The sequence below is a fragment of the Bombus vancouverensis genome, chromosome 3 (genome assembly GCF_051014615.1).
Source record: "Bombus vancouverensis nearcticus chromosome 3, iyBomVanc1_principal, whole genome shotgun sequence".
Lineage (NCBI taxonomy): Eukaryota > Metazoa > Arthropoda > Insecta > Hymenoptera > Apidae > Bombus > Bombus vancouverensis.
Window position 1 is genome coordinate 19,264,163 of NC_134913.1, and position 13,559 is coordinate 19,277,721.

At 43.2% G+C, this 13,559-nt stretch overlaps 1 protein-coding gene across 1 annotated transcript; it reads left to right on the forward strand.

The window, feature by feature from the left end:
• Positions 1–54: 54 nt before the first annotated feature.
• LOC117154271 (ATP-dependent DNA helicase DDX31) lies at positions 55–10,790 on the forward strand. Its single transcript, XM_033329144.2, has 9 exons — positions 55–253; positions 319–1,170; positions 1,241–1,507; positions 1,578–1,798; positions 1,899–2,556; positions 2,633–2,863; positions 5,183–5,525; positions 8,206–8,407; positions 10,339–10,790. Exons 1-9 carry the CDS (start codon positions 194–196, stop codon positions 10,475–10,477), a joined length of 2,973 nt encoding a protein of 990 aa, XP_033185035.2. The 5' UTR covers positions 55–193; the 3' UTR covers positions 10,478–10,790.
• Positions 10,791–13,559: the final 2,769 nt, after the last annotated feature.

Here is a 13,559-nt window from a genome sequence, read left to right on the forward strand (position 1 = left end):
AGCCTCGAAGCCAGCCGCGCGCAACGATCTGCGCATGCTCAGTGTCTGAACTAGTCGAACGTAAATGTGTGTCTGACATGTGCTTTTAGGTTAGTTCCACGTTTTTTAATACATATTGTGTTTGTTAATCAATAATTATAGACGTGCGCGTTGTTCTTTTTGAAAGTGTACATTAAAAGAATAACAGTTCCAAATGACTATACAAGATATGGATATTTCTTTGAATATATGTGCAAAACCTGTGGATAAAAAGGTAAGTGAAAGGTTAAAAATGTTGTTAAATTGTTATTTTCATGGAGAATTGTAATTTTTCAATAGAAAATAGGGACAGAAGATGATTCTGTCCTTAATTTAATGAGGCAGACAAAAAATGAGGTAGCTAAAAGTAAAGTTCAAAACAATAATGAGTCAAAAAAAGTATCCGTTAGAGAAAATAGTACGACTAAAAAAAGAATTAAACAAAAGTCTTTAGGAGCAATTGTTGCACTGAAATTAAAGGGAACTAATAAAAATCAATCTTCTGTTGTACAAGATAAATTAAAGACTAAATCACAAGTAAATATTAAACAGAAGCAATCGCAACAAGACATATCTAAAGAGCCTACAAAAGAATATAAAAATGATATAGAAATAAGTGACTCTTTGAACAACAAAGTGAATGAAGATTCTGATGTCCCTGTTATTTCATTCACTAAAGTTACCAAAGAAAATTTTGGTAAAACTTTGTTAGCAAGAAAGAGAAACGTTACAGATACAAATACTAAGAAGACATTGTCTAGCATATTTTCAAAACGACCAGAATCTGAAGTTAAAGAAACTAGTTTGTTCGATTCGTTAAAGACAAGAGAACCAGATGAAAATGATATATCAAAAAAGAAAGCTAAAGAGGAATTTAAAGAAGAATCCAAAAAACCTTCTGATTTACCAGAAAAGATAAATCTTGGCAAGAAAAAAAAGAAAAAACAGCTAGAAAAGTCTAAAACTGATAACAATAGCAATGTAGGAGATAATAAAAATACAAATTTCTCTCATAAACCTGTTGGAAAGATATCTTCCTTATTTGGGCATAACCCAGATATACCAAACATTGGACAAAGATTAGTAAAACCGATAAACGAGCCTATATTTACAGGGACAACCTTTACCGATCTTAAAATTCATCCTTTCATGGTTAGTATCGTAGAAATGGCATATCTGATATAACAATATATATTTTAATAATTATGAAACATTTTATCAGATATCTAACTTGGAGCAAAATATGCATATCACTAAAATGACTATAGTGCAGCAGAAAGCAATTCCCCAGATATTTTCAGGGAAAGATATTCTAGTTAGATCACAAACTGGTTCTGGGAAGACATTAGCATATGCTTTGCCTATAGTTGAGTGTTTACATAAAATTAGACCAAAATTAAGTAGAAATAGTGGTTTAAAAGCTCTTATAGTTGTACCAACTAGGGAATTAGCACTACAAACTTACGAGTGCTTTCTGAAATTAATAAAAGTAAGTGCTGCATTATTAATTATTTATCGATCACTTGAGTACATTTCCATTCATTTTCCAACGTGTTTAGCCATTTACGTGGATCGTACCAGGATATCTAGCAGGTGGTGAAAAAAGAAAAGCAGAAAAAGCTAGACTGAGAAAGGGATGCAATATTTTAGTCGGTACGCCGGGTAGATTACTAGATCATATAAAACGAACGACGGCTTTAAAATTGAGCGATGTTAAATACTTCGTTTTAGACGAGGCTGATAGAATGTTTGACATGGGGTACGAGAAAGATATATCTGGGTATGTTCTTTATCCGTAGCAAAAAATATATATAAATAAAAATAGAAGTAAAATAAAAAAAAACTAATGTTAATATTTTTATAATACAATACCATTTCAGTATAGTAAGTGCTTTGAAGGTGTCACTCCCAAGTCAAAACACAGGATACGATGCCATGAAAATGTTGCGTCAAAATATAAAGAAAGTTTTTACGGATGAAGATCTTGAGCACTTGGAAAATAGTGCTGATTTAGAAGAATCTCGAAACGATAAGCAAAAGGATAACTTATTGGTTGAATCGAACAAGGGTATAGATGTAGAATCTGAGGACGATGATATTGTCGACAATACTAAACGAAAACAAGTGTATCATTCTAGCAGTGACGATGATTCCGACCAATGCGAGCCTTACGTTAAATCGAAAAGATCAGATAGGCAGAAAGCTTGTTCAGACTTTGTGGAAAAGAAGGAGTTTGATACCCTGGAAGATAAGACGCAACTCAAAGAAAATGATAATCATAGTGGGGACGAGTCGAGAAGGCAGACGATTTTACTTTCCGCGACATTGACACAGGCGGTAGAAAAATTGGCAGGCCTTGCTATGGATCATCCTGTTTTCATCGATGCTGCTAAAGAAAATTTGGAAACAACCGGTGGTGATGCAAACGAGCTTAACGAAGATTTAGTAGTTCCACAAAGCGTGAATCAAAGTTATATCGTCACACCTCCAAAACTGAGAATGGTGACTTTAAGTGCTTATATCGCGGGAAAATGTCAGGTAGATTTTCTACATGAAACTACAGTACTATTTTTTCGTACTTAAAATTTTATAAGCTTGCTTGTACTATTAATAGAGTCACGGTCAACATAAAATACTGATATTTATGGCCACGCAAGATATGGTTGATTATCACACGGAGATCTTATCGTCTGTACTAACTAAACCCATCGACGAAGATGACGACGATTCTGATCCTTTGGTCGATGTGGAATTCTTCAAATTACACGGTAGCATGACTCAAAAGGAACGAACCGAAGTATTCAAAACTTTCAGACAGGCGAAAAGTGGTGTTCTACTCTGCACGGTAAGTAACGTTTTATGCATCTAATAGTTAATAGCTTGGAAATTTTCAATGATTTCGTGAAAGCTTACCCATTAGCCTAAAGTAAAATAGAGTCACGAGATCATTTTATGAAAACAGCGAAACTCCTCTGTGAGAACAAAAATTATTACAAAACAGTGGCAAATGAGAGAAACGGAGAAGGAAAGAGTAGAAGAAAAGCTAGAGACACCAACGGCACTCCCCCAGCGGTAAATTACCCCGTGGCTTATTCTTTCGGAGCAGAATTTAATATCTCTGGACCCACGCTGTGCCCGGAGGTTAAAAATTATGCGCGCACATGAGGCCTTCGTAACGAGTATAATTATGATTGTTTGTCCGTTATCTGCTAGCCCTTTCTTTAATTGTTTTCTACATTTAAATAACGAATGCTCGCATTAATAATGCTTATCCTGATAGAGAGATTTCATCGGGAAAGCCGTCGGTGCTGATACTGATACTCACGAAAAATTCTAATTCTGGAATGCGAGCATTGGCTTGAAAGGCGTTTCCTACGTGTTATTTCGAAGAATAACGCGATGCAACGGTTTACGACCGATAGACAACTTTCTTTCCTTTACTAATTACCATCGTATTAGACGAATCAAATTAATCGTGTATCGATTTAGTGAATCAACTTTCTGTTATATCGTGACTCCATGACAACTGCTTTATCATTTTAATTAGTGGTGAAAGTGATCGATCCTGACGCCCGATAAATATCGTTAAAAATGCAGTAGTAATAATTAAATTCATTATCGTTCGCTTTGCAATTTTCTTCCTCGTCGGTTAACATGAATTTAAAGCGCCACTTGAACGAAGAAAAAGGAAGAGACCATCAAAGTCCAGCGGAATGCACGAATTTTAAAATTCATGATCCACGACACGCAACAGTGTTACACATTACTCACAGCAAAGATTAATTTCTTTTAATCAGGCGAATGCATCGTTGATTCAACACGTGTTTCACGGTAACTCGTTACAGCTTGTCATTATTCTTTCTACCTTCTTCATTAGTCTCTATATAAACCGATTAATTGCCATTAAGATTATCGAATAAATAAAGCAAAGAACGTTTAAGGGAAAACGGACATCACGAAACGTTTGTGCCGGTGTTTTCGTCTTCGTTAAAATTTTGGCGCTTTACTTTCGAAAGGTACAAACGTTGATCGCAGAGTGCCTGAACAACGATGGCAGCCGCCCACATTTTACAGCGTCACTTGAACGAAGATTCTATGGCAGCATTATTAATTTCCACGTTGAAAACTCACGAGAGCCCCCGCGGATGGAATGTTCCGCGGCTCTCAGCGGTGGTGAATCCGGATCCACGAGGTGATCTATGGTCCGAGTGAGATGTTTTGAGCGGACGATCCGTTCTCGATCCTCCGAGCCACGATCGCGGCCTCTCTCCTAAACGATCGTTTGTCTTAATCGCTGCCATCGATCGCTCCTCGTCCCTGTTTTCGTTACATTATATCGCACCGGTGGCAGCTGCGGTGCTTGTTTCATCTAAAGATACGTGGGCGTCCTCGGCCGATTTCACTTTATCAGACTATCTTTCGGTCGAGTTCTAATCGGACTTGTTTATACCCGCCGATCAATTACGACGATCTTGAAATATTCCTTCTCGGGAAAATAGTCGATCATTTAGTATAATATATCTGTATAGAATAAGTTTATCGTGGAAAAATAATACCATAATCAGCGTGAAGAAACGGATGAAACAAAATCGCGCCGATAAAACACGGTTCGCCGTCAGGATCAGTATTTTATTTCGATAGGGCTAACTTCTTTCTCGTTTTCCTTCACCCCGGCGCCTGGACCGTTGCGTCGTAGGTTGGCGTCGAATTAATTCGATAAAAAGATATAAAAAGGAAGAAGACAGACACATCCGTATCGTGCCGCGAAAGAATTTTCGGGGCTACGACGCCCCCCACTGGTGGTCCGGGATTAGTCTCCAGGGTCGTCAAGCAGAAACTCGATGTGCTCCGTTCGGTAAATCATTGGTTAACCGAACGCAAGGAAATCAGGGCCGTGCTCAAACGTTCGCTGTTGGGGTTTCACAGCGGGCGCTCGCTGCCAGCCGCGCGCATTCACCTTCGTACAAAACGAGAAATCGGCACGGTTTGTAAGACATTTGTACCGGCAGATCGCACGCTCTCTCGGTCCTTGCTCTCGCCTCTTGGATTATTATCGAAGAACAACATGTCCGAATCATCGGCCACGGCACAACTTTTCTCTCTTCAAGTTTTCCATAAGTATACTTTTAATTTCAAATGTACACGTTCGATTCTCCTTATTTAGGATGTTGCAGCTCGAGGATTGGATCTACCAAAGGTGGACTGTGTGATTCAATACACAGGACCGACGTCTGCCAGGGATTACGTGCATCGAATCGGTAGAACCGCGCGAGCTGGTTCTTCCGGTTCGGCCACTATCTTTTTAACCCCGCCAGAAATTGAATTTGTCCGAATGCTCGAGTCTAGGCGTATCAGAATCAGGCAAGAGATCATGGACGATATTCTAGACAACCTACTGACTCCCCTGTCGAAACATTCTTCCGTTCACAACGCAGCGATCGAGCTTCAGAATCAGTTCGAAACTATGGTGTTGGAAGATACGAAATTGCGGGAAAGAGCGTGTAAAGGTAAGTCTGCTCTAAATACGCTAACGTAGATGGGTGATAGATGTATGCACGGAGGTAAGAGCTCGATAGAAAGTGGAGTCGGCTTTACGGTTTTACGCTTAATCCGATTTTAACCTCTGCCATGATGAGACACAAAGTACTCATGAAATTTAGCGAAGGATGAGGAAGCACGCACTTCGATTCAGTTGGATCGGAACGAAAGCGAGCTGACTTTGGGGGACAGTAAGCCAATTCCAGCGGGCACCCTACTCGCATATAAAGCAACCCTTACACGACCGCGTTACAGAGCCTTTGCTCCGTCTCGGTTTTCGTCGGCCACTTGGATATTTACATACTCTCTGGATGATGGGAGCGATGATCTTGTTTGCTGTGTCATGGTTCCCCTATTAGAGTCGTTAAGCCGAAAAATTTATTTGCTGCGATAATAAATCCATTAGAACGCGACGATTCGAGTTTCATTCGGAGGGAATATTTATCCTTATGCTCGAATATTACGAGCCAACTGTAAAGTACGATTTGCGATGGCAGAGAGACATAGTCGATAGTGTCAGTAGTGTTCTCGCCGTTCGAGGGTGATCGATTCCAAAACGAAAAATAAAGGCCATAAATCTTTCTAAGAGGTTTTTGAATTTCGTAGTTGTATCACGTCAAGCGTGGCTTTACACGAAGGTTAGCCACGGTTTTTGAGCGCTTAGCCGCCTCCAGATTTGAGTGACGGTACACAGTTAACCACTTGACCGTGCCTCTACGTGCCTCGGGTGATTGATAGATTAATTGTCGTTGATAATTCGACGCTGCGCTTTCCACGAGGTTGTGCCGTTACAAAGAAACAGAGAAAGGCCGTGAAAGCAAGAGATGAACACAAATTTGATTTAGTTGTACGTACCTTGAAATCGGAAACCTTTCAGACGATACCGTGATTCTTTTCTTTTTTTTTACAACACCTTGAAAAATCATAACGATGACGAAGCAATATCTAAAAAAGAAAAAGAAAAAGTATCAAACACTTCGTAACGATATCTTTCGTTCTTTTCTAAGTCCAGAATTTAATTCGCGAGCAATGTAGCATCCTGGCAGAGCGCATAGAAGTGGAAATCTTGCTAATTCGTAACATTATCGCCCCAATAGAGCCGAACAGCCCTCAATAGTGAATACAACTCCATAGAACAACCCCCTGGCCTTCGACCACTACCACCAATCAAAGAGATTCATCCACTCCAGCTCGTGTATATGTGTCGTCCTTTATACCAGTCCTTAGCTATAACCGTTTCAGTGTAACTTTGGTAAACGATTCCGATACTTTTCCATCTTTATTAAATTCTATGAAAATTTATACCATCATCTGCCCATTTACGTTTCTTCGCGTTTGTGTTATAGACTTATTACCGATGAAACGATATGTAACAAATATTTTTTTGAACGAAAAACGTAATTCAACTTTCCGAAATAAAGGAATTACGAATGTTTATCCCCGATATATTTTTTACAAAATTCTTTCTACTAAGAGGAAGTGGATAAATGGTACACAACAAGTTAGATCGAATCTAGTGTAGACCACTTGCACGCCTTTCGCATGGGGGTGGCCGACACAATCCAACCACTGAATGTGGCTTCCGCCAAAACCACTTACGCTTTGTGGCGAGAGACTCTTAACAATGCGATACAGGATACAAATACAATAAGACGCAGTTACATCACTTAGGAACAATGCCACCCCACCCGGCCCACTCTTGCACCCCCTACTCGCGTTCTCTCTGCCTTCTCGGCTAGATACCACCCCCGCGGGTGATTTATGTGCTAAATGGAGAAAAACATTTCTCCCTTTTCAACGTCGACACCGGGCCACGAGAGAAAGATCTTTGCAAGTTTCTTATGTACGGAAGCGTCGAGTCGGGATAGAAGGCAGACGGAAATCAAGCCGGAAAATGTCAAGACATAAGGTCTACGTGGTGAATTATCGGAATTAAAGACGCTTAAGTTTTCCTGACAGAAATAGTCGTCCAAGTTCTTTTTACTAGATCTTACGTTTTAATTTTCACGTACGATATCGGTTCGACAAACAAATTTGATATGCGCTCGGAAACACATCGGAAAGAAACAACGAACTCGCAGATATTCTTTGACATCGATAATCGTAGCTTTCGACTGGGATGAATTTGATCGAGGGGGAGAAGCTGAAGCATGCCGATCCGTCAAAAGAGCGGACAGAGAAGCACTTCACGGTAGATTTTTCGCACGGAGTGACAGTAACACTGGCACATGTCAAGTTCTCTCAGGATCGGCGAACCCCCGAGTTTCTCACCCGCTCGCGGAAGCTGGAGAAGTTAAGAGGGAATAAGGGGGATGACTATTAGCCACAGCACTTGACTCGACCCCCGTTAATGCCTCTTAATAGCACACCGCGGGCCACACACCCCATAGAATCGCGTGCGCTGCCTGCCCCCCGTGGAACTTAATGGAAGCTCGATTAATAAGGGCGCGCAGTCAATGATTAACATCCGAGTTACAGTGCACGTGGCCTCATTTACACGTGGACGGGATCCACGCAATTCTTAAAGCAGTTCGCGACGATTCTCGAGATTTTGTTCGCGTTGCTCGTCGAACGTTATTAGAGCTTGTAACGTCGCACGATCAGCTGCGATCAAACGCGCGAGTAATCTGGGATCTGGTTGATTTTCAGCGTACACCTCGTGGATACGTTTCTACTCTAGCTACCCACGCGACATGCGGGAGATCTTCGATCGACGAACCGCCCATTTGGGTCACTACGCAAAGAGTTTTGCTCTAAGGGAAACTCCGCAGCGAATCGGTGGAATAGGGAAAAGACTGCACGAGAAAGACAGCTCGAAGCAACAGCATAACAACAGGCTCACGAACGAGAAGTAAGTACTCGATTTTATTTTGCGATGTCTCTATCGTTACGTCATCTTATTCGATACGATACGATAATCCGAACGGATTCTTATTCGATTTCAAAGAGGAACAGGCGAGACAGACTGCCGGGTGACCGGTTGGTCGATGTTTGAGGTAGACAATCACGGAGACGAGCTCGCTCGCAGTATTAATGACGGATTCATGCGTGGCTTAGCGTGTTAACTGCGGTGCACCCCTCTCTCCATCTCTCCCTCTCTTTCCCTCTCACGACAATAACTAACAAACGCAACCACGTGTGTTAACAGATAGTACACGCAAACGTAGCGGGAGGACAGCTCGTGGTTCCTAGAGAGGTTAGATACGTCAAAACTGTCGCTTTGTGTCATTCGTCATGTACGACGAACGGGCGGACATGGTGTACGGTGGCTGGCAACCATAAGCCATACGGCTCTCGTCGTGCTCATCCTCGTTGTTCCCTATCTCTCTCGGTTTCCCTTCGTTTCTCTCTATCTGACGTCGGTTGGCTCTCGTTCTCTCTAACCGCGTCTCCGTCTATCTCTCCGGGTATGCATTTCACATGGCATTCGGCTGGCTTCTGCCCTTCTCCAGGCTTCTCCCGTTCTCTCTCTCTCTCCCTCTCTCTCTCTCTCTCTCTCTGACTATATCTCTCCATTGTTCATAATTATACAATACGGCTATTAAACAGACTGATGCGACCGCTACTTCCGGCCCTGGCTGCGCCATTTACGGAAACCACGGGACGAGCACGAGCCTCCCTTCACTCTCTGCTTCTCCTGTCCCCTGTCTCTAATCTTCTCCCTCTTTATGGAAAACTCTCACCCGCAACGTCAGTCTGATTTTCTGGCTATCGCTCGTTATTTCCTCGACATGCCGTATTTTTTCCGGTGCGAGGAGGTCGCGTTTCGTCGATCACGACTATCGGCCGATAAGACGGCGCGTGAACCGTAACGCTAAATTACTCTTTCGCTGTACGACGCGACGACCGTTTCGAATAAATCCGGCCTTTCCACTCTCATTTGTGTCTCCTATATTTGGCTATTTCGTCTTACAGTTCTAATCGTAGAACTTACACAGTAACCGCCTGTCGCTCGCTCCAAAGGGTATTTATCTATCGAGATGTATATCGACGTTTCGTTAGTGACACGCACCATGCCGCTTTCTTTGGGGCAGACATTAAGCACTAACTTGTTTAATGCGATTTGAATGGGCGTGCTTTCGATGCACACAACGGGTAACCGACGGGTGCCCTCCACCCGTAGAGAGAGAACAAGTTCGTTTTAATGGGTGAAAGGCGGGCACCGAGCTGACGCTCCAATGGATCGAGAGACCCATGGTGTACGCCTCTGTGGGTGCGATTACGCCTGTTGTTGTGTGCGTTTCTCTATATATATTTACCGACTCACGCCAGGGTATACGTGTCACCATGTGCGCCCGTGAACACGTCTAAACACCATCTTTTCCACGATGGATCATAGGATACGCGAGAAGGAAACGCTTTAGGAAACGTTCGTCTTGGAGAGGCGAATCGAAGGGAACGGTTGTTTTTGGCGAGGTTGCAGATTTTTGCGGTCACATCGTCGTATCGGATGCTTCCGTAGAAAAGAACGATTCCGTTTTCTTTCTGATTTCGATGGTTCTTTTGTGGCGCAGCATTAGCCGCCGCCGAAGATTAGGCGAATAAAACGGATCGACCGGGAAAAACTTAGTGACGAACGTGAAATTCGGCACGGCAGTTGGCCGAAATTCCCTGGCACGCCAGCGGACCAGGGGGTGTATTGCCGGTTTTTAATGCGAGTCCGCTTTTTTGTCGATTTTCGATTACCTCGCTCTGTCCTCGCCACATGTCGTTTACGTCGAATTACCGAAAATTGCGGGTTAGCCCTAATGCGACGATTAAGGAGCGTCTCTGCGTTTTCAGGCTCGACGGGGAGCCGGCAAAGAAGCAGAAGCGTCAAGGTGACGAACCGAAGATGGGGTTGCTGAAGAGAGTCAGAATGCTTAACACCTCCGAGTACGACAGCGGCCTCGAGCCCGTGAAGAAGCCAAAGAAATCCTGAGCTACGCATTATCACCTCGACTACTATCGAACAAAATGCGATTTCGTTATCGTGATTCCCACCTCTCATGTAAATACACTGCCTTCCTTTAAGCGCACGGTTAACCGGAAAATCAGGTTACTCGCACTTTCCTCATTTTATCGAAGCTGCTGCTTGCTTATTCCGTTATACCATGCGATGTACATATCCGTAGGTACATGGTTGCACAGATCGATTGTCTTGTATATAGAAATATAATCTCGTTCGATATCACGTATGATATAAAGATACCAAATGTGTGAATATTACGGAAGGAATAAACTCGGCTTACGAAGCTTGCGCGTTACGTTCCTCGTCTACCTCTCTTCCCAAATGAAGTAATTAAATAATTTCAACGAAATTCCTCGCTCCTTGCACAGTTCGTCGTATCGTATACTCGCAGAGCATAGTAAACAGTGCACTAAATTGCGCTACGCCGAGTGTGCGCGGATGTGGTGTTTTTTGGTCGTAAATATGCGAGGACGAGGCGTAAGTATGTCGGTATGCAGACGAACGCAGAATAAAAGGGGGAGACAGAACCGAAAGAGGAAGGGGAGGAATAAGGGCGGAGGGATATGATTAATACGGCAGCATTATTTTCAGATTTTTTGCAGCGCGATCCGCGAGCGCAAATTGCTTGCAAATAAAGGCGGCGTCGACTATCGCCGCTGGTAGGACAACGAAGAAGCGGAGGGGAACAACGTTGAAGAAGAGAAGGGGTGGAGGCCGAGAGCTCAGCCGGGCTTAATTTAATTTAATTATGCCTTCTTTCTTCGCTACCAACGCGCTGGAAGATAGATGGCGTGCTCGGAATCGCCTGAATTGCCTCTCCTGCCGGCATCGGCGTTCGGAATTGCGATTTTCTCTGATAGATTTCGACTTTCCATTAATCGGTCAACCTTGCCGATTAATCGTTGCGATGGCGACATTCGCGAATTTTTCATTCGAAAGTTCGATTCAGCGTTCGCTATTGCATTCGCGATTCTACTCGGCAGCCGATTTCCAAGTGGCGGCTGCGTCACGAAATAGAAATTTATTCGGTCTTCGCGTGCAAAGTTCGTTGGTCGATTTACCCGCGACGAGGAATAATCACCGAACAGCGATTTTTATTCCGCGTGACCGCATATTTTCGAAAAATCAAGCAGATGGTCGTGAGCCGACCCATCGTGTCGTTCGGCTCGTTCCTTCGAACTTCGAGCAGATTCATTTGCCTTAACGATTGTCCGCGTGCCGAATAAAGTGTTTTTCATCGTCGAAAGAACAGTAAGCGTCGCATGACACGGTGAAATTTAATTAAACGTAATGTCCCTCGCTCTCGTCCCGATGCCTTTTCGAAACCCACCCAAGTAGCAATCTGTGAGCGGGCACATTAGACGAGACGGGGCAAAGAGTGCGATATTTATTCGTAATGTGCATCGCAATTCGTCGTGGCTTAGCATCAGTCATAGTCATCGCGAGCGTGCACACGCTCATAATGAACCGTACGATTAGGATATCCCGTTTGTTCATTCGTCGAATGGGTTTCGTGGACGAAGAAGTAATCGTAGATTGCTTCGAACGAATAAAAAGGAAAGCCGAAGAAAGGGTGTAATTCTCATTACCGGAGGATATGCGCAGCTTGAGTCCGATTAATATGACAGAAAAGGGAGGAGGGAAGGAGATGGAAAAAAAAGAGGGGAGAAAAAAAAACGATAAAGAAAAGAGCCGACTGCACGGGGACGAACCGCGTATCCACCCTCGTGTTTCGTTTTTACGTAGAAAAATGCGTGTCCGCGACTAATGCGCCACTGAAAAAACGTAAGCAGATATAAAAGGAACCGATTATTCCGGGCGATTACCGATTTCCGGCCAGTTAACGATTTTTTCGAATCGTTTACACCGCAGACCGTGTTCGTTATTACCAGTCGTTACATCTGGTATTTCGTTGGCTGCTTTTGAATTACGCCAATATCGAAATCAACGCGCACCGTTCTGCAACAGATTGCAAAATACGGTTTACGAAAGAATTCGTTTAAAAGGCGTCGAAGTTCGATTTTAATTGGATACTTTCAATCGTTACGTTATTTCGAGAATACGCGACACGTGTCGCACGATTCTACTATCGAATTATCGCAGCTGTTCCACGGGAAATATCACGTGTGTCTCACGCGAGCCTATCGTTCACGTGACAAAACTATTTGACGATGAAAAGTATGTTTTGTGATTTCACGCTCGGAATTAAGGATAATATATATCGAGGAGATGATCGTCGATGTTCGGACACGGGTTCGACGATCCCTCTCGCTAGTGTAGCATATTTTTCGTAATAAGTACGTTGTTATCGCGTGCATCGAAAGATATCGAGACGTTTGATCGACGCTCCGAAAGGAAAAGAAGGAAAGAAAGAAAAAGCTGGCGCGATCGTTCGTGTATCGGGCGAACCATGTTAATAATTCAACCGTGTACGTAGATATGTAATTGTTGCTCTAATTATTCCGATAACGGTGCAATTAAGTTTCACGAATAACGCGATTTATGTCAGCGATGCAGTGCACTCTCTCGCCTCGACACAATGAAGAGAGAATTCTTTCGTGACGGCAGGAAGACGAGAGAATTATTTCCTCAAGAGCGGCAAGTGAAATCCGTTCGAAAATGCGTCGGAATCAAGGCGATTAGCATTTTGCAGGCTGCTCATATCCCATGGAAACGTTTTATTGGCCTGTCGTGTGAAGGAGCCATTGCCTCGGCCAGGCGGCGGTAGCAATAGTTGCACGTTACCTGCAATAGCTCTACTCTTCCCTCGTTATTTCCTCGTCTATACGATATGGATACATTGCACTGCACTCACTGTGTATACTCGAATCCTTGGGTTAAACTAAACTGCGATCCGGTTACTCAACGTTCCCTCTATACACTCTCTACGTCTCTATTCGACACTTTAGATTATCTTCTCCGACGCGTTACGGAGATTCTACACGTTGCGTTAATAAACAGAATTCTAATAGAGAATTAAGTTTTTCGTCGTCTTTGGTCGACTCGATTGGAAGGGGGGAAAAAAACGGAAAACGCATAACGGCGAAAAATC

What these genes read in the sequence shown, in the direction of transcription:
- LOC117154271 (XM_033329144.2), top strand. Translation starts at nt 194, where the DNA reads ATGACTATACAAGATATGGATATTTCTTTGAATATATGTGCAAAACCT. An exon ending in CAAAACCTGTGGATAAAAAG is followed by an intron (nt 254 to 318) that starts GTAAGTGAAAGG and finishes ATTTTTCAATAG; the next exon opens with AAAATAGGGACAGAAGATGA. An exon ending in GCTTTCTGAAATTAATAAAA is followed by an intron (nt 1,508 to 1,577) that starts GTAAGTGCTGCA and finishes CAACGTGTTTAG; the next exon opens with CCATTTACGTGGATCGTACC.